The following is a 27189-nucleotide window of genomic DNA, read 5'->3' as shown; positions in this document are numbered from 1 at the left end:
TAATCTGTCATGGACAAAGATAAATTATCAAGAAGACTGAAAAATATGCACAAATTTAATTTATAAGATAACACCTTACCGTGGAAAGAAAACCTAGCAGCACTTTCTTGCAGCGATTGGACTCTACTAACCAGAACTTGCAGCCCAAGCAGAACCTTCAAATGATTAAATTCCCCAAGTGTGACAATAAGTACGGTTATGGCTATAATACTGGAGCCAAAGCTATGCACAGGCAGCTTAGAGGTATTTAATAAACAAAAGAGAGAGAGAGAGAGAGAGAGAGAACCCCCACCCACCCACACATATTAAAGACTAGCATCTACCTTTGAGAAAGGGGTATTCAAGGGCATTTCCAAAAGCATTTCAGCAACATCCAGAATTTTTAGGAGACCTGGATGATCTGGCCAGTCATCAAGATATGACCTGGCCTGTTCTTGAATTAAAGTCAAAGGCTTCACTATTTTGAACATAGCTCCAGCATTTGAATCCTATATCCAACTTATGGTTACATTTAAGGATAAATTCAAGAAAGGAATTAAATATTTGAGATGCTTGAAGAACTGCCCACAACCTTATAGATATTGTAAGCACGAGTTGGTTGAGAATGAAATCCCAAAGTTCTTTCATACTTTAAACACACATAAAGTAAGTGCTCCACTAAGAAGTTGTCATCAATCGCGGACGACTGAAGAGACTGAAGATCTGTAAGCAATAGAACTTAAAAGTAAGATCTTTTGAAAGGAGGCAGTATAAACTTGAACTCTGTAAATATAATAGAAGATCACCTTTAATTATCATGGTCCCTAACATGTAGGAATCCATAAACGAATGCAACCTCTGGTCATCAGTGACGAAACATTGAACAAGCTGAAATAAAGACCACAATAATCTACACCACCATAAATAATTAAAAAAATCTGTAATAAAGGGAACATGTGCCTGCGCCAAAATGTTAATTTGTAAACTGGGGTTCACTAGTCATGTGGCATGTTCAACACTTATTACTTTCACAAGAAAAATAGAGAAGAAAAAATATTTGCACAAGCAGGGGCAGAAAGACAATTCATAAGACAACAACGAAACACCAAGTTCCACTCCATAGATTATCATATTCAATTTTCGAATTGCTCCATATTGTGCATTTATCATATTCAATGTTGACATTGCCCCATATAGATGTACTGGATCGTCAATATGGGCCAAAGAGGTGAGGGCACAAAGTATGGTTAAGGGTCCATGGAATTTTCTGTGGGTAGGAGCATGCGTTTGGTGTGGTTGGCCTGGAAATCGATTGTTGAAGTAAAAACTGACAAAAGAAATTCAGTTCCTTTTATCTATTGTCATTGAATTTGATCAAATATAGCGAAGGGTTTCAGATTTTTGAGGATTTTTAAGACTTTTGGAGTATATTCACTATTTTGATAAAAAGTATTCCACTATAGAAAAGCAAAAATTCACACTGAACTGAATTCACTAAAAAATGATGTTTCAGTGAAAATGTCCTCATAAAATTAGATAGAATGCACAACATATTATTACCACATCGGCAGCGAATAATATGTATTCCTTCAGAAACCTGGGGAAGTTTCAAATATAATGTGCAAGAGCAAAAGATACTGGAAATAAAATTTTAAAAGCTAAATGAGATCACCAAAGCATATATATCACATATCCTAATCAATTGCTGCACAAACAGTTCAAAGAGGGAGTTTACAGACATGATTCAAAATTTATTTTGAATTTTAAATTATCAGTTGTTAGAAGAACAGAAAATAACAATTTTTTAGTGAAGAGTGGAAGGAGGATGTTCTTGGAAACTCCAATTGGTAACTAGTGAAGTTCTAAAGTTCCTTCGCAGCAAAACAAATCATATATAATTTTTTTTTTTTATGCTGTACAAGAGCAAACACCGATATTCATAATCAACAATGGAGATGAGGATGAATAAGTTGCATGCAATACTGTGCTAACCTTCCTTGTATGTCCGTCTGGTTCCCAATGCCCAAATAATTGATTGTGGATGAGTACCACACTGTTCAATATGGATTCTGGAACATTTTCCCACCCTCCTTCCATATTCCCTTCTTTTGCAGGTTGCTTCTGGAAGAATATAGTGAATTGCCATAAGAAACTAAACAGAATGGAATGCCATTCAGACTTACAGATCATACCAGTTTACTGTATTCCTGTTCCAGCCACAACTCATCAGATTCACGAGCAAGAGCTCCATCTGAATCTAACTCAATGATGTGACACTGGTCATTCCTCAGAATGTCTTCTAGCATAACAGAACGAGGCCGGAACTTGAAATATTGAGCATCATTTTCTTCCTTGTCTTTGTTATGAGACTTCATGTCAACCCACAAACTTCCAAAGTGATCAAACATTTTTTTCAAGAGCTACCAGTGAAAGAATTTGTCAGAAATAATTTTTGGTTTCAGTAAAAGAAAATTATATTTGTAAGCATACCAAAAAGGAAGTGTGGTCCATGAGAAGAGAGCTACAAACAAAGCTCGCTGCATGAACTAGGACAATATGATACATCAAAATTTGCAGCTGTCCATGAGAAACCTGTAAAATGTTGGTCTTTATAAAACAAAAAACATGGATGTTTGATAAAAAAAAGGTTCAATAAAGAGTATCATGTCAAGGAAAGTTGTAAAACAAGCAAACAGGAGATGAAAATTAGAGGTTGAGCAAGCTGAAATAACTTACAGCTTTGTCAGAACTTATTCCACTTGAAACATGAATTAACTTCTTCAGCAAAGTGATGTCAAACATCTGGCTGTTATCATGTGCATGGACATCACAAACAACAAATTTAGGCACCATATCATGCAGTTCAATATGACTTTCTCCACCAGTCAAAATACGTGGAAACTGCATGAGGGAATACAGAGCACCCTGCAAGAGAAAAATTTAGCAGAGTAACAAAAATTCGCAAAAGAAACATCTTTTTCCTGAAAAATTAAGTCACTCATGAATAGCTGAACGGCTCCTGCAAATAACTGAACAGCATATGCATGCAAAATATCGTCAAAGTTACATTGCATATTCCAATGTTCCATAAAAAAATACACAAGCTCAGGCACTTAATCGGTGCAAATAAGTGAAAGACGCAATCATATAAACTTACTGAGATCCTTCCCATATTGTGTTCTTGGACCTTGGTCAAATATTCTCTTTCCAGAGCATCAGATGTGACCATTGCTAATCCAAACTTCATTTCATGGATGGCAACTTGTATTGGCTGAATTATGTCCATATACTCAGGAAATTCTTCTGATAGTCTAGCTATGAATGAGGCTGATGTAACCTAAATCCCACAAAAAAGTAGCATAATATAGAAAGACATCATAGACGAGTAATAAGCATACCAAGTAACATTATCAAAGTTGCATTCAATCCAAACATTTATATGTAGCATTCACCTGCCAATTGTGTGCCACATCAATCATGTTAGGGAGGTCTGTGGTACTTTTTAGATTCTTTACCAACACCATGCAAGAGGATACAAGCTCCAGGAAATCACGACATGATGATTGCAACTTCATAAATTTAGAAGGTTCAGGTCGATATACAATCTGTTAGAAGGTAATGCAAAACAATGTTAGCCAAATACAGCCAAAAAATTACTTTGTGAACAATTACAGCTGAAGCCAACTGAGATATAAGAGAATTAGAGTATGATTACAATAAAAAGGTTTAAAAAGTCGGCAAGTGATGATACAAGAAGTCAACAGAACAATAGCAATTTATTTTCAAAGAAAAAGGCAAAGGCAACATAATGCCACAGGTTTCATATTGAAGAATTATTCAGTTGCTAATATCATAAAGAACCAAAAAGAACTTCATGAACATAGATAACCAAGGCAAGTGATGTTGAAGCAAGCTACTGTTAAATTAACCATGTGAAGTGTATAATACTTAGTTATTACGAGTTCTATGCATCAAATTTGTAGATTCCACACCAATATTAGCAGACAACTGCAAATAATGCAATTTACCCTGTGGTTAGAAAAAAAATGAAATAAGCAAGAGTACTATCAGCACAGAGACGAACTTCTTGTTTTCCAGAAATCCATTTGAGAGATGAACCTATTTAGATTAGATACTAAATAAACATCATTTAAATGATCCATAGAAGAGAACCACAATAATGGATCCAAAAAAAACTTCAATTACCATATAACTCAAATGGAAATAAAGTGCCAGCATCATAATATTTCTTGATAATACAGGATAACCCATACTGCAGTTAAGGAATGGGAGATACTGGGGTAATGAATATCATTTTCCTTTGTAGCTTATGTTTCTCAGAAGACATCACAAGTATGAAGTGCTATAAGCAAGCAAGTATATAAGTGCCCAAAGGACAGTGTTAGCAACCAATGGACAGCAGCTACTGGGTTTAAAGTCTGTGCAAACATGGATTTTGACATAACTCATAAAAAAAAGCAACAGCAATGCAATAAATAAAACAACAGCTACTATGATAGAGATGGTTAACATCATTGGAAGTTGATGAAGTCTGCAGACAACTGACCTTTGCCTTTAAGTGTTTCAAATCCTTCTCAAGCTTTTCTAATAAAGAAAACCTCGTGAGTTCATCATCTCTGCTCGAGCTACTCCCTGCCATGCGCACACATTCTTGTCGCACCTAAATAATCAAATACAGAAAATGAGAAACTCAACTAAACAATCCCTTGTTTAACAACAACACTGTTCCAGCTTTCAAAGTACTTATATCAAAAGGCCATGAGAAATGATCCCTTTCTTTTTAGGTGATAAATATCAGTTTATAGGAGGATAGGATACCATGTTAAATATAGGGAATGCAACTTCAAAGAGCAATACATATCACACATTATGATACATGAGTTCATTAAAGAGAAAAGAAACTAAAGGCATGGAAAAATGGTAGATGAAAAGATAAATTTCATTAAAAAAAAAAGACGATCAAATTACTCAAAAAGATGCAATGGAATGAGCAATCTAAACAACCAGAAAAAGAATAAGTCAATGAGCACCTTAATTTCCAATTCAAGCAATGAAATCTTCTCTAGTAGCTCTGCATGTCTAATTGTGTATTTTATGACAGGATCAGGACCAACTGGATTCAACAATAAATGAAACCGCAGAGCTCCTAAGTATGCCCATGCAGATCCAAGATTGTAGACAGAATCTGTGCAGATTATAAAAAATTCAACAACATAAGCTACTCCCATTAAATAAGCAATAAAATTGACAAAATTTGGCCAAAAGTGATTGCAACATATGACATGGATGAAATCTTCTAACAAGAAATATCTTACAATGTTATGATGGACCAAACATAATATTTCTCATGAAAAGCCTAAATTTGAGAAGGCATTGGATAAATCTAAGTAAAGGTATATAGTAGCAGGAAGTCTTAATTTGATCCTACTAGTGTTGGAGTTTATTCACAGGAATTATTTGTACAAGATTAACTAATAGTCCCACACCGGTCAAGTTTATAAATATATATATATATATATATGACATTCTATTAGTTTAACCTTTTAGTAAATTCAGATCCAGATATTATGTTTAGTAGGTATCTAACAAATTGCTTCATTAGGAATAATTTTCATTAGAAAGTCTTATATTGTGATTTCCTATTTTCGTATAACTTTTGATTTTATTTTCATTGCTTCCACTTCAGCTTTTAAAGTTTCTATTTGCTAGGATTGTACAGAGCCCTGAAACCAAGTTAGTTGCTCCCAGTACCGTATTGTTTCAGTTTTCATAACAACATAGATATTCAATGGGAAAAAAAGCAGAACATACCGCAAGAAATGCGTTTACAGTATAGAATATCAAGTAAAGGTTCCACAATTGAATCCACCAAGGAAGTCAATCCCCTGTGACTAGAAGATAGGACAAGGGACATCCAGCACTGAACCAGACTCTCCTGTCACAACATAAGATTAGGATAGCAAAAAATAAGACAAAACACAGTAAAATAGTCAGTTAACTGAGTATATCAACACCTTTAAAAATTAGACATGCCAAGAATGAATAAGAAATCAATGCCAAAATTTTTTGAAAAAGAAAGAACAAATATAAGCATCTATAGAAGAAAAACACAACTGGATCCATCATAATTTACAAAGAAGTGCTTACCAGTACACTGCTATTGATTGGCAAGGAGCAAAGGGACTTAGTCTCTTGAAAGACATCTTTTTTAAAGGACTTCTCATGTGCAAAAATGATCTGCAACCATCAACCAAGAGTTCTTAAATCTAACATGCCACCATAATCACGTCTAAGCCTTTCAACACAGAAAAGAGCACCTGTTTGAAAAGAGAATCAGCAATGGATAAAAGTACACAAGTTATATCCTGCTGTAACGGTCTATCCTGCCAAAGACTTCTGGCAGCAACTCTTAGGTTCAAGCAGTGCAAATCATAATCTTTTATTGGAATTGAGTCCTCTCTGTGGTAGTCATAATTCAAAAAACCAAGCAAATATTACCAACAGCATGAAAGACAAATACATCAATGATAGCACATCTAAATCATATTTCAGTTGAAAATTAGGCAGTCATCAGCACTATAACTTAAATAAATCACAACACATAATTACATCATTTATGACTATGCAGTAAAAAGAATTTCACCACAGATATAACATAAAAATTAATTGCAACTGATTCTAGTCATCGCTGAGAGATGATTTTTAATACATGAAAAATGAAACCAGAATGTAAGAAAGAATTTTAACAGAAAAGAAAATTCAACTTACAGAATTTTGTCCAAAGTTACACTTCTTGTTGTGCATAACAAATGGCAGGATTCAACAAGGTGAGGCTGAAAGAAGACATGAATTTACATAGAACGAAAAAATTATAAAAAATAATATCCGTAAGTATAATGTAAATAAAAATTAAGGTCATACCTTGAAGGATTCAGGGAAGTAATTCCACATAGAAGAATGCCAATTAAACCACATCTCAATAACACAACTGGCAATTCTAGCGCGTCCTTGACAAAGATAACATTAAATAAATAAGCCACTTCTGATAGAGCTGGTTCTCTAAATTTGCAAAATGCAAAACTAATGCACCACATAAACTAATTACCAGAAGCCACTGAATTCCAAGAATCCAACATCCACAGAATAGTCTGGTGGGGGGTAAAATCAATTGGTGACCTTGATGAGGAATTCAACGAGTAGTTGACCGCAAAACTCAAAAGATGTGAAATAGTTGTTAAAACCTATTAATACACATAGACACATGAATATTAAGAAAATATACTCTGAATAATGCAAACAATCTAATCTGCGACAAAGGGTATTAAGAACATCATAAAACAGCATTTGTATAAAAGGCAATCAATAAAGTAGACTTATTTGCATGAATAACCCAGGACAAAGGAAAGCTAAATAAATATATATTCACTCACAAAATGGCCCAAGGGAGTTCAATCTTCATATAAACCTGAGGAAAAATGGGAAGTTCTCCATAACCAGATGAACTTCTACGTATTACTTAATCATGTAATTTACTGGCATTAAAAGTGACGCAACTGGACGAAAAATGGGTCTAGCCGAGTAATACCTATAAAGAATGGTAAAACATTGCAGATCTTAAACCTAAACATTAACCCAGCAATCTACCAAAGGTTTGGAAACTTACTGAAATAGTATCAATGTGAGAAAATCAGAACATCCAAAAACTTGCCTGATAGACTTCATGATCATCGATCACAGTGCTTTTGGACAAATTTTGAAGTAACATCAGGTCAAATAAAAAACTCTTCTTGTCAAACAAAGGAAGGGTTGCTTTCCAACTGTCAAAAGTTGATCGGCTAAATAAAACTTCACGACCATAAGTACAACAACTGGTTGCCAAAGAAGTTCTATTTCCCACAGATCCTATGGCCACTTCAAGACTTCTCCTTTCACACTTGAGCCTTCCAAGAAGCCTCTAAACTCACACAGAGAGAAAAAAACAAAAAATAAAATAAAAAAATGATAGCATCACCATCAGAAAAGTCCACCAGGCATAATTTCAGTAGAGTATGAACATAACTTGGGATCAAACCTGATGCAGATCCTCCAACTGGCAAAGAACGTCATCATTGTCTTGACTACCCTCACGCATAATATAAGATGCCATGCAAACACCTACATCTCACTCACACAGAACAACCAAATCAACATAGTGGAAAAAATCCAGATTTTTTGGTTAACCTAGAAATAAATTTGATTTTTCTTCCACAAAATAAAAAGAAATAAATGTGATTAAATATCAAGAAATGGAAGGACAAGCATATGGTAATCAATCTGTAGGAATCCAGAGAAACTTCATGAGATGAACATAGAAAAGGGAGAATCACCTTGCATTGTAAGATTGCGGAGTTCAGCATCACTTGACAAAACAGCATCTACTACTGAATAATCTAGAAGAAAAAAAGAAAAATGATTGCCCAAATGAGTAACTTACTTTCTGCTACTATATTCTGCAGAAAGAGAAACTATGCAGTACCTTTGAATCTTTGAGTGAAATTTTTATTCCTAGGCCAAATTGAGTCACACATAGCACAAATTTGATGCAATTTGTCAAATATAGATCTAGAATATGGCAGAATTGGATGGCCGCCATGAATCCACAAGAAAGGCTTCTCCATGTGAAAAGTGCACGATGGTAAATTATCAAGTTGCAAACTCGCATCCTGTTACAAGATATTGTTAACAAGCACAAATTCTGAAAACACGATAGCTGTAGCAAGTAATGTTCACAATTGACATACCAAAAATGTGTTAACTGCTTCTGGAAACTTAGCATTCAATCTAAGTGCACCTTTCCTAAGATCATTCCATGTCAAGAAAAAAGCATCAAAGCAAGACGAGGTGAAGTACTTCCACAGTAACATATGGCTTTCAATAAATTTTGAGTATATCACACATAGTTTGTCAGAACTGACAATTACTTTCAGAACCTCCATCTCCAAACATCTCAGAGATTCCAAAACTGGTACAATCAAAACTTCAAGTTTTTCATCACAATAAGCAAAAGCCTTCTCATCATTCCATTGTTTAAGAGAAAGTCTCAGCAAGCCAACGCAGTCAATAGCCTTTCTCAGACATTTCTGAAATTGTTTAACTGATAAATCCAAACACACCAATTCCATTGGTTGGGATGAAAGCAGCGGAATTGGTTTCGCTTCTACATCAATTTTGAAGTATGAATGAAGCACCCTCCTGCAATCAAATATTTGAATCCAAATGGGGTGCACTACTTCTTGTTCAACTATAATCAGAAAGGACTTGAAGAATTGGCAGTATGGCTGCAACTGCGAAGCAAACCACTTGAACCATAGTTTGTATAAGTCAAGATCACTTTCTGTGGCTTGCTCAAAAGTCCAGCTAGCTGCAATAAAAAGCATCTGATTTGCTTGTGCTAAATTAAATTCAGGAAGTTCATTGCATCTAAACTTCTTGTTGTCAAGCCCATTGGGAAAAAGAACATTGTGTAGTATATGCATTGGGATGACATATGGCCCAACATTTAGGCACTTCTTCTGGAAAGATGTTTCATCAGTATTAATAATCAATTCATAGGATGCACACTGAGCACCCAGAGACTCCAAGTAACTACAATTTTGCCTTACAGATGCTTCTTTTGAGTACAATAAAAAGCTCCTTAATGTCTGCGGTCTTGGCCATCCTCCAGGCAAAGACAAGGAAAACCCAACAGCTGGATCTAGTTTGTACAAACTAATATCAGATAAGTAAGAAATTTTTGCTTGCATAACTGCATCCTTTGCCTCAGCTTGCCCTAATGAAGACAAATAAGTGTGCTCCCAACTTAACTGAAGGCTCCATTTAAGTTTATTTCCAGTCATTAGCAGCTGTTGGAATAGTTGAACCCAATGAGAAAGCTCAAGAAGAGTTATACGTATGCCAAGCTTTTGTCCTATAGTTTTCGCATGCATATGTGCATCACTCATTGCAGCAACCAACTTGTTAGAAGGTATACCAGACAAAATCAAAAATCTATTTACATCACACTTCTCAATATCCATACAATCATGTGCACCTTCAGTGAAGAGCAAATTTGGTTGCAGTAGAAACACTTCAACTCCGCGATTTCTCATTGCTCTAGACACCTCACCATACTTTGGATCAACAGTAAGGAACATCCGAAATTCAGGATGTGCATGAAGTATAACAGGCTTTCCATCAATTATCCCACACTCATTAACCATGATCGACCTACCTGGCTCCACCAAAGAATTGATCCTATCAAGAACCTGAAAAACCAATAGCACTTCATAATTAAGAGCAGTACAAGATTCCAATATCACCATCAAACGAAAAAAACATACAAAATGGAAATTTCAACTATCTTAATACAATGACAAGAATTGGCAACAGACCGATGGATTGCAAAGGTTTGCATTATCTAGAACCACCCATTCTCCACTCTCAATAGCTTTTATCAAATCACCTGCAACCCATTCAAATTTTGTGGATGGCATCATAGCTTTATGCCCTTGCAACTTTATAATAGTCTTCAAGGTTTCATCCAAATCTTCAGATGACCATGATACAGGTAGATGATACTTCTCCAAATCCAGTTTCAATTGTTTGATAATCTCAATCAAGGGATCAAGAGTGCCACTAGAGACACTTGTCCAAAACTGAGCAGTTTGAGATGTTGAAGCAGAAGTACTATAATTTCTAGATGCCAAGAAAGTAAACCACTTTGTAAACGTCTCCTTCCTCTCATTTAGCAAATAATTCAAGTTAGACTCTAGCTGCAAACTGAAATACTCATCAACAAAGCGTTCAACCTGCGAAAGCACAGTTTTAAAAGTGCGAAAGTAATCATATTGCTCAAAGCAACCAAGTAACTCAGAGACATCACTTGCAGGAGACAAATTCAACTCATGCAATTTGTTTCCTGTGAGCTGAGCCAATAAACGGATCAATGAAGTTTTTCCAGAAGAACTAGGGCCCACCAAAATACACAACCACTGCTTCTGTACACAATGCAAAGCAGCTTCCAAGCCATGGCGAATACCAGGTAGCAAATTAAGTTGACTTTTCAGAACTTTTGTAGGCTGGTAATGAGCTCTGTGAACATGGGCACTCCCCACAGTTAAATGCTTTCGATTAATGTAAATTTTTGGAATATCAAGTATAGACGGCTTCAGCCCAAATACTTCTTCAAAAAGCTTAATCACTTCTCCCCTGTCAGTTGCTGTACGCATTCTTTGAAGATAGACAAGATTCAGAAAGCTATCAAACTTTGATGTGCCATGTGACCCTTCAGAAACAATTAGTCAAGATAAGAAGCCAATTAGAGAACTACAAATCCAACATTTATGAAATATGTGCAAACATCTTGGGAAAAGATCAAACCTTCTATAACCTGACATGACCGAATGATATCACGTAGATTGAACTCCCAGGGAGACCCTTCATGGGCAAACTTGCGATGTATCATGGTATCCTCATAGAGACGGTTGTTGAACAATATGAGCTTTGAAAGTACAGTTTCCGGGATTGAGGGATGCAGTGATTGACAAATGAAAAGATAATCATCTTCAACTAACTCATCAACATAAACCTGTGTCATGGTATTGAAAAGTGGTGAACAGAATTTGTACAATTTCTCAAAAGGAAAATGACAACAGACAGCACAGATAAAGTGTTACAAGACAAAGTAATGCAACAGATTTTTTTTCCTCGATGATGTGAGATTTCATTGTGAATTTTAAATCAACTGCACAATAAATAAGGAAGCTTGTTTCCCCAATAAATGATGGAAACTCTACCACTACCAGGGCACCTCAAGATCAAGCACATCAAAACATCACAAGTGAATTTGGAACTTCAGTATACATATCAACCAAAAAATAAAAATAAAATCATCACAGAATAAATTAAAACTGGACTAAAAAATTTACAAACAGCCATAAAAAATACTTCAGACCAAATCAACCAAGTAAAACACTATTTTATCCTAGAGATTTGTCATGTGGCACCCATCTGCACAAAATTTTGAAGAGAAATTTAGAGTTAGATATTATATCTCGATCATCAAAAGACCAAAATAAATAGATGAGATGCTTAGAGCCTCAGACAACGCCCCCACCATGGTGCTCCACCATAAATCATATTTGATTCATATAAAGGGGCACAAGGGACAAACTTAAGCTAATGCACTGTTCAAACAAGGTTATAATATTTCAACCACAAGTAGGAACTTTCAATAATGCTTTTTGTAAGAGGCAAGTGATAAATGCCACTGAACAAGGCCCAAATTTTCATACCAAAGTGCAAGCCTAGGCTGAGCCAATATGTGTTAATTGATTTTCGGAAATTCATGCTTCTTTCCATGCTGTCTCGGTATCCATTACTTTAAAATCAAGTTAGCCCAGTCCAACGCATTAACATTAATATACTAAAATAATGTATCACGCAAATTGATGCACTCAGCATATCAAAGCAAGTTACCGACAACCAAAGTGCAAGAACTAATACTGTGCAAGTTTTATCAAATCATAATCCTCGTACACATTAACTTATCGAACCTTGGTAAACCGATTAAGGAATGACTTTGGGAGACCTTTCCGACCCCCACCCTGGCAAGATGGATTCTGACATGCAAAAATTCGGAATGAAGATGAGCACTTGAAGGTCATACCCAATTCAGGTATATAGACCTCAGCTCGATGGTCTAAAATAGCATTTAATCCCTGAAAGTGAAATTTGGTTGTCACTAAGACATAATCCAATAATAAAAATAAGGGGAAAAAAGTACAGCAAAAACTAAAGCAATATTATGCCTCCAAAACAGATTGAGGAGCAAGGTTCAGTTCATCCAGCAAAACCCAATTTCCGTTCTTCAGGGCCTACACAACAATAATAAATTATTCACCAATAGCTCAACCGAGAAAAATTCTTAATCCCAGTATGACAAGAGGGGGAAGAGGTACTTCACCTGAAGAAGTACTCCATCAGACCAAGAGAACTCCATTCCACCCTCACCTTCAACAGGTAGATCTGATCCCAATAGATCCATCATGTCTGTCTGCAGCAAATAACAACCATTCCCAAGTACAACAGCTTACTAAACATGAACAACCAGATGATAAATAAACAATTAGTTAGCAGCAATAACCTGCTCCGAGAGGTTGATCCGAACAACACTATGGCCTGAATATGCTGCAAGTGCAGTTACTAAACTTGTTTTTCCAACACCTGGGCTACCTTCTAACAACACTGGAAGAGAGAGATAAACCTAATGGGTAAACTGAAAGATTATATGGTCGAAACCAATATTTCTACACAATCATCCACAGACCAGGTTTTGGGAGTTGCATCGCCCGCAACACCCTTAAAGCATTTCTTCGAGTTGTGGGAGCAAGGAATTGAAATCCCTCTTGTCTGCAGTCATTTGGCCCTGTGCAAAGGAGTCAGAAGCTAAATGTGAAAATCTTTGGAAAAAATAATCAGGTAAAAGTTTCTAACACAACTTCATAAGTAAGGAGAACACCGTGATGGCCTAATGCAAGTTAACTATAACAGCATTACAATGAATATAGAACAACATAAAATGTAAGGGGGCCGAACTACCATAACCATAACCAAAAAAATCCTTACTAGAAATGCCGGTTAAGGAATTAAAATCCCAAATTATAAAAGGTTCAACATGACTACTATTTAAGTAAAAATATAGTTCCAAAGACGAATGAAAAATATTAATATAAAGTTAAGAAAGCAACACCCATGGATTATGAGAACGTTTATGCGCCTACCCATGCATAATTGCCATTTGTGGGAATTAGAACAAGATGTTTGCAGAATGTGATTTAAACTTATAGTTAACTTCTGCAGAAAAGCAAGGGATCTTAGCAAGATCATGTGAACATGCACTAACACAAATAGAAAAAAGAGTTGCTTGTGTCTTCTTGGCACACTTTTAGAGGCTTTTATAATAATATAATTTTGTAGCCAATTCCATAAAAATTTGATGAGTAAAAGAAACAAAAGATTTAGCAGCTGAAAATATTGCCTATTACGTTTCTGGAGGTTCAGCCAGGTAATAGCAAGATTGGTTAATGTATTATCAATTTGTTCTTGAGAGAGAGAGAGAGGCCCAAGAGGGGAAAAAAGAAAAAGAAAAAACAAACAACAAGCATCACTTTGTACCTATGCAAGGTATTGTGTCAATTTGGTTGAGATAGCAGATTTGATAAACATAAAATAAATAGTGGCATAAGAATTAAGGAATTTTGTGAATAATGCCCTCTATTCAATGATTTATGGCAAAAATAGTGTTGTGTACTAAAAACCCCTCCATTGGAGAAGAATATTGATGGTGTTGGTTGGATTTGGAAGAGTATAGTGAGTTTGGCTGAAGAAAGGTAAGATGGAGGAAAAGCTGGGAAAAAAGAAAAGCGGTGACCATTGAAATGGTGAGAGAACAGAAGACGGCAAACAATAAGATGGTGTGACGATGATAGAAAGAAGAGGTAGTGAGAAGATAAATAAAAAAAATTCATTTGAAACAAAGCACATACAGTTAAGTATTAGAACTTCCAATATTTCCATTTTACAAAGTGATTGAAGCTTGACTCACTTTATTCAACAAATTGAACTTTTTCACACAAAATAAAAATATTAACATCAAATATGAATCATAACAAATCCACAAATTTATCCAATAAGAAAAATACAACAATGTCAAGTTTATGACAAAATCATGAAGCATAAATCATAAAGGGCATACCTTTATTGATGTAGAAAGGATGGACGCCAAATAAATTTTCTAAATGAAAGCCATTGACATGTGAGAGGTCTCCATGCTTCTCATCACCCCAACCATAGTTTTCCATTTTAGATATGGCAAAGTTAATGCAACCAACACGTCCCTGTAACCAAAGGCAAACCATGTAACTCACAATTTTTGAACAACAACGACAAGAAAGACAAAAATCTGTACTATCCTATCAAATAGAAACTGTGAATTGCATCACAAAATCTTGTAATCTTTAAAATGCTCAATATTATTTAGGTACACTCTTTAGAATCCCATCCTAATCACTCTAGATCAGGCTTGACCTTTGTGCAGATTTATCCAGCCAAAGAATAACCCAAGAACCAACAGAAAAACAAGATTCTAGGCAAACTAAAAGAGAACATCATAATTGTGAAAAAAAAAGGATAAAGAAGATGAGATTGTAACATCCAGAACAACAAAACAAACACATGTACAACTACTGACTTAAAGAGATGATAATAGCACATAGTTACCACACCGGTGCCATCCAATCAATACAACAGACTGAAGTCTATAACACTTGACACATCCAAAGAAAGCCATCATACTATGTCCTTCAGATAATAATAAGCAACTACTAAATGAGGGAACTATGTTCTGCTAACGAAACTGTCTCTAAGTGCGCTAGGAAGTTATCTATAACATTTCATTCAATTTGAAGGACATAAATCATCCGTGTGACCAAACATAGCAAGGAACGTCACCAAGAAAGGAAAGGATTCTTTAGGTAAAATATGATGGTGGTTATATCATTCAACAACTATCCACCAAATGTGAAATACTGGCTGCTCGGAGAGAAACTACAATAGCAATAAATATTGCTCACTCCTGCATAATGGGATCAAGTACATCTAAATCGTGTTATTAGGAAAAACATATGCAGTGAATTGTGCCTAAGAAAATTAAGAGCACTCCTTGAATTATACAAAAATGGTGATTTTTATCATAAAATATGTCTTCCAGACATAAATATGTAGGTAGCCGTAAATTTCCATTTCTTGATGCAAGTTATTCGAACAACCATAATTAATTTCACTGCACAAAAGCAACCATTTTATAAATAATTTGATTATCACAAGGACATCATCTCTTATGCAGAAGCTATAGACACGAAGATGTACGTCCATGAATCAAATAGCATAGGAGAATATTTGATGATAATAAAGTTGGTTTTATATGATTGGCACCAATCAAAAAGAAAAACTCAAAATGTCTCTTGAGAGGGGAAAAAATAAAAGCTTTAAAGTAACAGACGCACTGCAACATATGGGAAAGCAAAATAAAAATATCATCAAAATTACATATGCAACAAAAAAGTGCGCATGAACAGTAGCATTGTCTTGGAGCTCAAGCAAGCGACTTACTGAAATCAAATTCTCTAAACTCAAAACTAATAAAAAGTTACCACCTAGGAAAAAATACGACTAATCATCATTTTTTTTAAATAGAATGGGCTAAAATAATAAGTTTATACACATAAATGATAGTCAAACCAAGCAGACTGGTAGGCCCATATGAACAGATGAAATTATTTTGAAGTGCAGCCACACCTTAAGTACATTTAGTAGAAATGACAAAGAAGTTTGCCTCAACTTGTTAGCATCACTTTTAGACATACCTGTCCCTGCAATATTATTAAAATGGTAATAAGTCATAAAAAGCCAATGATTACAGCATCATACAAGCATTGATCTAAAAGGGTAAATAAAACAAATGGTCACCATGGCACTTAAAGGAAGCAAAGTCAGGTCACAATGGTGTACAAAACCAGATATAGACAACATTTCCAAGACAATTACAATGATTTTCTGTCGAAATGAAGCCACACCTTCATAAAACTACCAAATTCCCAAATTTTGGTCTAACAGAATTGAAATTTCTACAGATGGAACTAATCAGAGAAACCAAATTAGATATATTTTTTATTTGTATATATATATATAATAAATAAATATTAATATAAAATATATTATATAACAAATACAAAAGTTTGAAATATAGATAGTACATTCAAATTCTAACTTGCATAAATATTTCTCATTACATAGTATTACATTATCTTAAATTCAGCTTTCAGCCAACCAAATTTTTAAAATTTAGTAATTAACAACCAACTGAAAATAATATATGATAGGAAATTGAAAATTTTGCAAAAAATGAGTTGAAATTATAAATAAATAAATAAAACCAATACAATATGATGCAAATTGAAAGTTTTTCAACCTCAACACGTTCTATGGGACCAAAATGAACATTTGGGGATAGTTATGGACCAAATGCAGACACTCAGCTAAATATCATATTGTCATTTATCACTCATGATGCAAATTGAAAGTTTTCAACCTCAATGCATTCAGCAAAACAATAGCCATTGCTGAATATTTAATACTTATCCAAAGTAAAAGCAGCACAAATTTCATGAGATTTGAAACAGAGAGAAAGAGAGATACAGCAGGTAGAACGCTTACACTACCGAAGGTTCAGAATAGTGTAATCCAAGTATTTGCATAAACCAAAGAAAAATATATCACTAATACCAAAATGAGTAAGCTGTAGCAAAAGAAAATTACCCAAGCTAAGACCATCAAGAACAACAAGAAAAGCCCCATGTATGAATGCATATTGAGACCCAAGGCTTTCCTCTGTCACATTCAAAAAAGAAACCCATGACAAGAGATCTCTCACAGTGAGTGTCCTGCAAGTTTGTGACTGGTTGAACCACTGTACCATGAAAAAGACAGAAACCACAACGTAAGATTAAAATGAAAATGTGTGAAGCCCTGAAGTCCACAACATGTAAACGACTAACATGAGATTCTACAACCCCAGGTTAGGAAAACAACCAATATGGCTAAGCTTGAGTGATCTAGACTACGTAAGAATAATATGCTATTTTATTCACACATCAGCAATATCTCCATTTAACTACTCAATATAATGGCTGGAAAGCATGGTAATTCCAGACAATGACAAAGGAAAAACGCAAAGTCACCCGGTTACAACAATCACTTAAAAAAAAAAACAATTTAATCCAAACCATCTATATTCTCTGAGATAATCACCAAATCACCGATCCTCCAAAGAAGAGGACAAATCCCAGTCGTCAACCTAACCGGCTAACCCCCGGATAAATCAAATCCAAATTTCCGGTGCGATCACTCAATGGCATCTCTCCCACTTCTCCTCTTCCTCTTGATCACCAAAATCATCGCCGTCACCCTATCTAACGGCTTCCATGTCTCCATCACCACCGTTGGAGCCATCGGCGAGAGCCACCACTACGACACCACCGCAATTCAGTTCACCATCAACTCTTGCGCCGCCTCCAGCGGTGGTTGTGTCTGATTCCCCGCCGGTAGAAAGTATCTAACGGCGACGATCTTCTTGCGATCCGGTGTCATCCTCGAGATCGAGAAAGAAACCCAAATCCTCAACGGGCCGAGACAAGAGGATTACCCAAAACTAAGAGTCACTTAACCATTATGTTGTTCGGACCTGGTCTCACTAATGGTTAAGTGATATATTTTATTGATTTAAAAATTTAATATAGGATGTGTATTTGATTTAAAAATTAATATAATATTTAATATATTTTATTTTATATTTTTACTTATTAAATGTGGTTTGACCCGGTTTGACCGTGGTCGGACCTCTTGGCCTTCTTCGGTTCAAAGGTCCAGTCCGGCTTTGACTACCTAGGTGATAAGTATCGAATTGCATTGTATTTAGGTTTAAATTAGCATATGTTTCTTAGTCTATTATGCATTATTTACTCACTTTTGTACAAATTTGACTTCCTTAGATCGGATTCCTCAATGTTTCTATGTGTAGATGGGTAGAAATCAACCTTAAATCCATGATTATTTGAAGATTCTTGGAGGAGGATAAAAAGGACTCGTATTAGAGCAACAATGGAGCATAAAACCCTTGACAACAAGGAACACGGGTGACGGTGTCAACCAGCACGGGTGGGTTCCTTACTGGGTCAGATTTGCGGAAGTTTTAGAAATCCAAACAAAAAACCTACATAGGTGGACCATGAAACCTGACACGGCCGTAGATCTCAGCTGATTTCAGAAAACCCTAACTGGACCCTCCTCTATATAAAGACACCAAGGGTCTTGGCTTTTTATGAGGGATCTTCTGCATGCTTGGAAAGATTTCAAGAGCAATCTAAGCAGAAGAGCGATGATCAAGTTCAGTTTGATTCATAGATCAGCAAGCAAAATGCACAACCATTGTGTGAAGGACAAGGAGTTCTTTCTTCCTTTACTTTTGATTTTTATTTTTGCTTGCCATATGTTGGAATGATATTGGAATGTGTTTCGTGGATCATGTTTTGGACATGCATAATAAACACCAGTGTTGTCAAGGGTGCATCGCACTCTACGCGTTAGGACCCTCATATCCTCCAAGGTGCAAGGTGCAGCTCCCTGAGTGAAGTAAGGTGCATATAAATAAATACATTAATCAAATTATATATAATACTCCCTCCGTTCATTTTTAATCGTCCCATTTACCCAACTCCCATAGATTACACTTAATCTTTTTACTAATACCTCTCTCCATATTTCCTATCTCCCATTTTTTATGTTTTTGTTTTTGTTTTCGGTCTTCAATATTTTAGTAGATGATTATTATATTAATTTAAGTTCAATCAAACCCAATGTCAATGTTGTTTTCCTATTTTTACTTTTTTTTTTTAAATAGCACTTCATGTTGCTAGAGAAAGCACTTAGGGTGGAGCCGAGTGCCTCACGCAATTTATATTCTTAACACTTTTAAGGGTACCTAGCACTTTTAAATACACTATGCTATACTTGCGGTGATCCAATGAATGAGTGATGATTTTTCTCACCAAGAATTCTTAACAAACTATAAGTGACCTTATTCAGAACCAGGGCATAGATATGGAGATGCTGAATTGAAATAGGTAAACAAAAAGTCATTGTCCATATAAAAGATTAAGAAAGAACATAATAAAGAAAGAAAAATGCAAGAGGCAAATATAATAACTAACCCAATTCCATAAATTAGAGTAGGCTGCAGGAAAGAGAGCACATACTTCCCAGAACATCACTATGCAATCCGCAAAGCATGAGAGTTCAGATTTTGTGAACCTGTTTGATTATCCAACAACCAATCAAAACAGCTTCATCTACAATATAATATATATTGAAAAGGAATGAGAGATTAATGGGAGCAAAATGAAAATATGTGTACCTTCCACTAGCAATCTTTATAAGCTCCTCCTTGTCCCTCACAGGAGGAACCCACACTTCAGTAAAACGATTTCGAAGCGCTGGAGATAGCTCCTTTTTACCATAATCACCACCTGGATTCATTGTAGCGAGGAGAAAGAAACCTGGATGTCCAGTTACCTTCTCCATTTCAGGGCCTCCTTTTTCAGGCAGTGACTATGACAATATTTAAGAAAGCATTTTAGCATTGAGTGAAGACAAGATGTAATAGAAAAGAATATTTGTAGAACATGAATTTCCACGAATGGTCCAATCACGCAAATATGAAGAAATAAAAATAAAAAAATAAAAAAGGAAAACAAGTTGAAAAAGCTCCTTTATGCAGTAAAAATCCCATGCATTAATGGTTGTTTATCATCTGGAACCTACACGACTCTTCAAGCCAGATTGAAAAAAGTAGGGCATACATTTCGTATTCCTAAGAGAAACACTAAGGCACACATGGGATCACCGTTCACACAAAGATTAAATTTATGAATAGTCATCAGATTATCCATCATTTATAAAGTAACCACAATCCGGCCACAAAACTGTAAAAAATTAACTGTAGAGTACCAGGAAGTGGAAAGCTAAAAAATTACTGTAATTATAAAGCCAAGTGCAAGCAATAGAATAGCAACAAGGCCCACTAACTGCTTCTCTAACCACAAGATCAGCAAAATAGTTCATCACCGCATGTAATAGAAATCTGTTCAATTTTTCCTAAAATGGCCCCATCTCTCCCACTTTCGCATAGGCTCTTCAAATCCTACTTTGCATACCTATGCAACATGTAAGATATAATCAGACATATAAACTGTCTCGAATAACTATGTTGTTGTTCACCATTTGATGCATACATTGCACTATCTTCATATCTAATATAGCCTGTTTATAAACTTAAGCAGTATTTGTACAAGACACCCAGAATCACACAGCATGTTGGTCTTCTATATGAGTTATTGAACTCTGGTAGAAACACATAGGTGGGCTGGCAAACAACAATATGAGTCATAACTCATATCACTTGCACTATCTTTGAATATAGCTGTTTATAAACTAAAACAGTATTTCTACACGACACTCAGAATCATACATCATTTTGGGCTTCTAAGCGAGTTATTGAACTCTGGAAGAAACACAAAGGTAAGCTGCCAAGAACAATCTGATTCATAACTCATATCACTTGCAGCATGATTTGGCTCCCCAAAAATCTCATTCTAGATGTCTAGAATGAGCTCTAAAACAAAAGAAAAACTACAGAAAGCTATAGCCCAAGAGATCTTGATACAAAAGCTAGTCACAAAATTCACCTTAACGTTACGATAATTGAATTATTTGGTCATATGACATTACAAGCAAGTAACTCTAATGGTCTTCATTTTGAACTGCTTATCTGGTAAAACCTGAAAAACTACTTTCTATTTAGTAATTATATTAGACTACGAAATAAAATTATATTATAAAATACTTTGCACATTCTCCTCCAAAGAAATTTCAAGTATAGTGATGAAATATAAAAACTAAACACTGGGAATAACAAGCCTGGGATGGACTCCGCAGGATCATAACAAATAGAAACAACAAAAGTTGAAAACTTGCTGCCAGTAGAAGCAAGCTACAAGCACCAATCCTCATTGCAAACCCAATTTAGACAATAGTCTAGATTACTAGAAAACAAAAAGTAAACAGGAAATTGAACTAAAATGAAGAACGAACAGAATTTCCCAGAGTTTCAATGAAATCAGCCAGAGAGGGTTAGAATCAAATAATGATCAAATGCTCTTATTTGCATTGCTTTCTTGATATTTACATATGACTACAATGTCAATTTTAAAATCTACAAAGGAAAAGTCTAAATTCAATTTAAATAAAAATAATTATACAAACCTATACAAAAATAAGGATTTAAAAAATTACCATGTAATGTAAAATAACAGTCATGATTAAGCAAAAAAGTCCAATAAATAAAGTACAACACTGGGGAGATCAAACTAAGACTGTCCTGAAATAAACCCTCAATTGTCAAGATTAATCCACAGTTATCTCAAAGTTAGACTCTTCACGAAAAATATCAATGTGTGCTCTGTGACCATACAACAGATAAGAAAAGCATTCAACCGCAATGGCTCAATCAATGTTGATGCTGTGCAATTTTGCACCAAATGAATTTTGAAGTACAAAAATAATATTCATAAAACTGTCCACATTGAGTTTTATTAAATCCATGTGGTGCAAAAAATTAAACCATATAAACAGGAATCTCATGACATACTTGTCTACATTGAACTGCATGTCAAGTTCAAAGAATCACATAATACATACACACTTCTAATAAAATGCACATAAAAAAGCACTAAATCACCACAAATAAATAAATCGACACAACTCTATCACGAATAAAACCACATAGTTTTACACAAGGGATTACACGCATGTTATATTCAGAGAGAAAACCAAGGAGCAATCTAAAGGATCATCACAAACCTAAATTGAATTGGTATCACACTTTATAGACTGGCTTGTGATGCCGCATTCCAAATATTATAGATAAAAAGCTACACCCACATATTATGTGTCTAATTTCCATAAAAGGGAATTGACTTATAAGAAAGAGAAACTCACCAATGCTCTCTCTGGCTCTAGGACACTATTTAAGCGTTCAAGGACACTGTCATCAGCTAAAGAAATTTCATCCACAAGAAATAAGTCACCACACTTCATTGCTTGCACAAGGGGCCCATCCTGCCAAAGGAAAATTGTCTGCCACTTCTGCTGCAGCCGTGTAAGTTCCAACTTTATTTTCTCAAAGCCATCAATGTCTAGTTGGGTGATATCAGGATCTAGTGATGCATGATTTCGATACCTGCTCATTATTTCATCTAACAAAGTCAGAGTAGAAGCTTGGGTTATATCAGAAGATATCACCTGCATGACAAAGAACAACACAACTAATTAGTTAGCTTCTGTAAGAAAAAAATATATTGTCTAAATAGAAATTAAACAAAACGACAAAGAATACATAGTCTTCTGAAAATTTAAGATAAATCTTGGTGTGCTTCAATCGACCAATAAGCTGCTTAAATTCCATCATTAATTTTGACCTGTCTCGCACAGGATAAAATCCCTGAAAAACAACATGGATAATACTTAGTATGGGAAGAAAAAACATATTATAGTTTCATGGTGATTGGGCATTCTACACCATGGCATTCTGTGTTGTTAATGTGGAGAGTATAAAATTATTGAAGGGACCAAAAAAAGGGAAGAAATATCATCTAACCCCAATGAAGTCCGAAGTCTCAGTGTACTGATGAAAATTCAGAATATGCAGCCTTGACCCAAGAACAGCACTAAGCATCTGGCACACCGTAGTTTTACCACCACCAGTTTCACCAACAAGGAGCACAGGCTCCCGCATCTTGTAGCAACGCTCAACAAGAAAATATAATCTCCACATGCTTTCTGTCCAAGTAACACTAGAAGATTCCAAGACATAGGTTTTAGTAAAATGACAAAAAAAGAAATCATGACAATGCGATCAAATTAAAGAATACTTACTTTCCAACATTTGGAAGAATCTCTTGCTGTTTAGGAAACTGCAACGCACAATCACCCAAACCTAGCTCCTGCATTGCAGATGTGTACAACAACTGTTCTCCGTTAAGAAATTTACTAAAGATAACAAATGAGAAGATAAAGGAATATATAAAGAAGAAATTCTAACTTGGCCCAATCTCAAAACCTTAAAACATTAGAAATGCAAAATGAGCCGAAGCAAATTTACACAAATTTAGGCATGTTGTGAAGCCACTTTAGCTGCATAAAAAATTTACAATGAAGAACAAAAAAGGCATTATGATGTGCAAAATTAATTACAGTATGATCATCATGATGATTCCTGAAGCAAAAATCTGGTGCATCTCTAACTAGAAGAGAGTTCATAGTCGAACAATCACCAACTAAATAGAGTAGCAGGACAGTTACAACAAGCTACTACCAAGAAGACATGGCTATCAAAAACGGAACCAACAAGGCCAAGTTCAATACGCCTAACAATAAGGATGAATAGCGGGTCACAATAACAATGGGATAATAATCAGATCAAGAGCCTAACTTCAAACAGCCCACACTCAACTGTAATCCAAGTTATTATCCTAGTTCAATCTTTCTGTGGAAATAAAAAGCAATAAAAAAAAATCAACAGAAGTGATGACAACAAACTTGATGAAGTAAGAGAATAACATGCTTGTACCTGATTTCACTGCAAACGAATATTTAGATGTAAAAAAGCATTTACAGCAAAAAAGAGACCCAAAAGTGCAACAGAAGAGAGGAAGGAATTACCCGTTTATACAAGTCATCCATAAACAGCTTAACACGAAGTCGCCGTTCCAAAGTTTCCCTAACAACAATTTTCTCACTGTCATCACGCAAACGTTCAGCTAGAAGAAGATATGCATCTTTAGCTAAATCTTCATATGACTTCCCAAAAACTCTGAAACGGTTTGCCCATCGAAATAAGTCTCTTGGAGTAATGAAGCCCTGCTTTCCCGCAAAGATCTTACTTTTTTGTCTATGGAGCTGCAAATCCTTCATAACATCAATCATTTTTAAAGCATAGCTCTCTGGCATCTTGCATCGCTTTTCTATAATTGTTGTTAGCTCATCTTCTGGAATTTCATCAACATGGACCTCCAAAAAACGATTGCGAAAAGCTCGAGAAAGAACTTTACGTCCACCGTACACTGTGGGCGGGTTCTGTGTAGCAAAAAGCATAAATTTTGGGTGTGCAGATACTGTTTCTTGAAGTTCAGGCACAAAAAGTTCCCTATTATCATCTAATAGTCGATTCAAGGCTTCCAGCAGATCAGATGGAGCAAGATTAAGCTCATCTAAGACAATCCAATGCCCCCTGCGGACAGCCTTCACCAACACACCCTCCTGAAACTGAAGCCTTCCACAAGAGTCAGTTACATAGGAACCAAAGTACTCCTGCAGGTCGGTATGTTCATGATTGTTAATGCGCACAAACTCATGACCTGTAACTGAAGCAAGATAGCGAACAAGGCTAGTTTTGCCGCTAGATGTAGGGCCCTGTAATAAAACTGGATACTTTTTGATATAGATGGCACGAGAGATATTCCTAAGATGCTCTTTTACACTTTTTGTAAGAATATAATTTTCCACAAATGAATCCATGTTTGGAACATGCTGATGTTGTGTTTTCCTAATGAAATAGCGATCAAAAGGAATATTTGGCGGCATATTTCCACCTAACAAATATGATAATATCATATTGTTCATTATCTTTGCGCTGGGGCCGTCCAGTAAAGTCAGGAAAAACATGCAAAAGCCATCATAAAGTGCTTTTTGAAACACAAAATCCTTTTCTGCCTTCTTTGAATACTCAAGTGCGCGAGCAAGAGATCTCAAACTGAACTGTGGTTTTTGATTGGCACTATCCTGTAACCTTTCCTCAGATTCTCTCTTAGCTGCCTTATAAAAGCTAACAATTCTCTTAGATAATTCACCTTCAGACTTGCTATCACCAATATACTGACTGATAAAAAGAGCCAGATCTTCATCATCCAATACATCATCGACAAAATACTCTGTAAACCTGCTCCGAAAAGAAAAGGGAAGTTCCCGCTTTCCTGCATCTGTTGCAGGATTCATGCAGGCAAATATGCGGAAATCTGGATGACGTTCAATGCAATCTACATCCCCTCTTTCAGTTAGACAAATTGTACCTTTTTCTCCATCTAAAACACCGATAATCCTTTGGAGCATCTCGGGTGGAGCAAGATTAACCTCATCAAGTAAAATCCAGTGACCATTCTTTATGGCAGTGACAAAAGCGCCTTCAACAAAGGTAAATAACATGCCTGCAGAGGAACTAATCTGCTTGCGAACAGCATCCAGTCTAGAAGCAAAGGAATCCCAATTATGAAAAACCTCTTCGGAGATTGGCCTCTTTCTCTTTGAACCAGAAATCAGGCCGGATGATTTAGCAACTCGATTCCTAGCAAAGTTGACCACCTTCTGGCAAGCATGTAGAAGTTTTTTCCAATTCTTTTCTATTGCATACATCTCACAACGATGAAGATAATTTTCATTGGCCTAATCAGAAGGAAAGGATATGATCAATGACCTAGCACATGGCATGTAATGGACCAAAAAAAAGATATATGCATACCTTCCCAGAAAAGGACTTGCAAAACAATTCTTTTAACTCATGATAAATAGGCATGCAGACTGAGCATGCATCAGTAGGTTTGTATCCACCCAAAAGATCAGCTACATCACTTTGCTGACTTAAATTCTGTTAATGAGACAAAGATCAGCAGTAAGTAGTATTTCAGACTAAAATGAAGAAAAGCGTAAGTGCATCACAATAAAATCACATACCATCACAGTAAGTGAATGTCCAAGCTTTGTAGCCAGATTCTGCACAAGTGTAGTCTTACCAGTACCCGTTTCACCCACTAGAAGAACAGGCTCATTATATTTAACAGAACAGGCAATCTTCTCAAGAACTTGAAGGGAACTACGGATTCCAACAAAATATCTCTTTTCACCAACCATCTAAGTAAACAAATACAGGAAAGTATCAACACATAGAGAAGAAAAAGTAGAATACTCAAACAAAGTCAATTAAATGGACAAACCACAGGATGATTGTGCTCGAGGACAACTCTTCCAACTTGTATGGATGACCTTGAAGTCTGCATCCAATTAAATTTAATTTAAGTTATGGAAATAAAAAAAAAAATTATTGCATATCAATATTCAAACAAAGAATACCTCAAAAACAGGCTTGCTAGAGCATAGATTATCAACATCAGGCACAAGAATATTCCAAATATGGGCGAGTTCTCTCCTTATCAAAATCCGGTTGTCCAAAGAAGGCAAGGAGGACGCAAAAATATCAACACCCTGATTAAAAAGTTGATGATTAGTTACTGGTTTCCGGATAAGAACTATTACCAAAAAGGAGTTGTGGCATATCAACCTCCTGAAATATACTTCTGCATAAATGTGGTGGAATTGCAGGTCCTGAAAAATTTAGACCTAAACCAGTGATTCTTCTACACCATTTCAATAGATCCCTGGCAATAATGA

At 35.6% G+C, this 27189-nt stretch overlaps 1 protein-coding gene across 1 annotated transcript in view; it reads right to left on the bottom strand.

Moving 5' to 3' along the window:
• LOC120280749 (midasin) overlaps positions 1 to 27189 on the bottom strand; it is a 43007-nt gene that overhangs the window by 8588 nt on the left and 7230 nt on the right. The window contains 45 exon segments of the mRNA XM_039287697.1: positions 80 to 155; positions 324 to 488; positions 572 to 702; positions 786 to 867; positions 1972 to 2100; positions 2172 to 2399; positions 2470 to 2571; positions 2716 to 2904; positions 3137 to 3316; positions 3432 to 3584; positions 4547 to 4660; positions 5031 to 5185; positions 5812 to 5935; positions 6148 to 6237; positions 6318 to 6459; positions 6769 to 6833; positions 6922 to 7007; positions 7106 to 7241; positions 7709 to 7954; positions 8072 to 8154; positions 8367 to 8429; positions 8516 to 8702; positions 8781 to 10283; positions 10410 to 11302; positions 11398 to 11605; positions 12573 to 12737; positions 12828 to 12893; positions 12983 to 13072; positions 13163 to 13263; positions 13346 to 13444; positions 14774 to 14915; positions 16375 to 16448; positions 17395 to 17545; positions 19890 to 19944; positions 20048 to 20241; positions 22690 to 22992; positions 23087 to 23191; positions 23348 to 23543; positions 23626 to 23693; positions 24412 to 26187; positions 26264 to 26389; positions 26476 to 26652; positions 26736 to 26792; positions 26872 to 27003; positions 27080 to 27176. Coding sequence (XP_039143631.1) covers positions 80 to 155; positions 324 to 488; positions 572 to 702; positions 786 to 867; positions 1972 to 2100; positions 2172 to 2399; positions 2470 to 2571; positions 2716 to 2904; positions 3137 to 3316; positions 3432 to 3584; positions 4547 to 4660; positions 5031 to 5185; positions 5812 to 5935; positions 6148 to 6237; positions 6318 to 6459; positions 6769 to 6833; positions 6922 to 7007; positions 7106 to 7241; positions 7709 to 7954; positions 8072 to 8154; positions 8367 to 8429; positions 8516 to 8702; positions 8781 to 10283; positions 10410 to 11302; positions 11398 to 11605; positions 12573 to 12737; positions 12828 to 12893; positions 12983 to 13072; positions 13163 to 13263; positions 13346 to 13444; positions 14774 to 14915; positions 16375 to 16448; positions 17395 to 17545; positions 19890 to 19944; positions 20048 to 20241; positions 22690 to 22992; positions 23087 to 23191; positions 23348 to 23543; positions 23626 to 23693; positions 24412 to 26187; positions 26264 to 26389; positions 26476 to 26652; positions 26736 to 26792; positions 26872 to 27003; positions 27080 to 27176 — 9704 coding nt within the window.

This window comes from Dioscorea cayenensis, chromosome 2 (assembly GCF_009730915.1).
Source record: "Dioscorea cayenensis subsp. rotundata cultivar TDr96_F1 chromosome 2, TDr96_F1_v2_PseudoChromosome.rev07_lg8_w22 25.fasta, whole genome shotgun sequence".
Lineage (NCBI taxonomy): Eukaryota > Viridiplantae > Streptophyta > Magnoliopsida > Dioscoreales > Dioscoreaceae > Dioscorea > Dioscorea cayenensis.
Note: the sequence above shows the minus strand (reverse complement) of the source record. Positions and strands in the feature narration are given on the sequence as shown.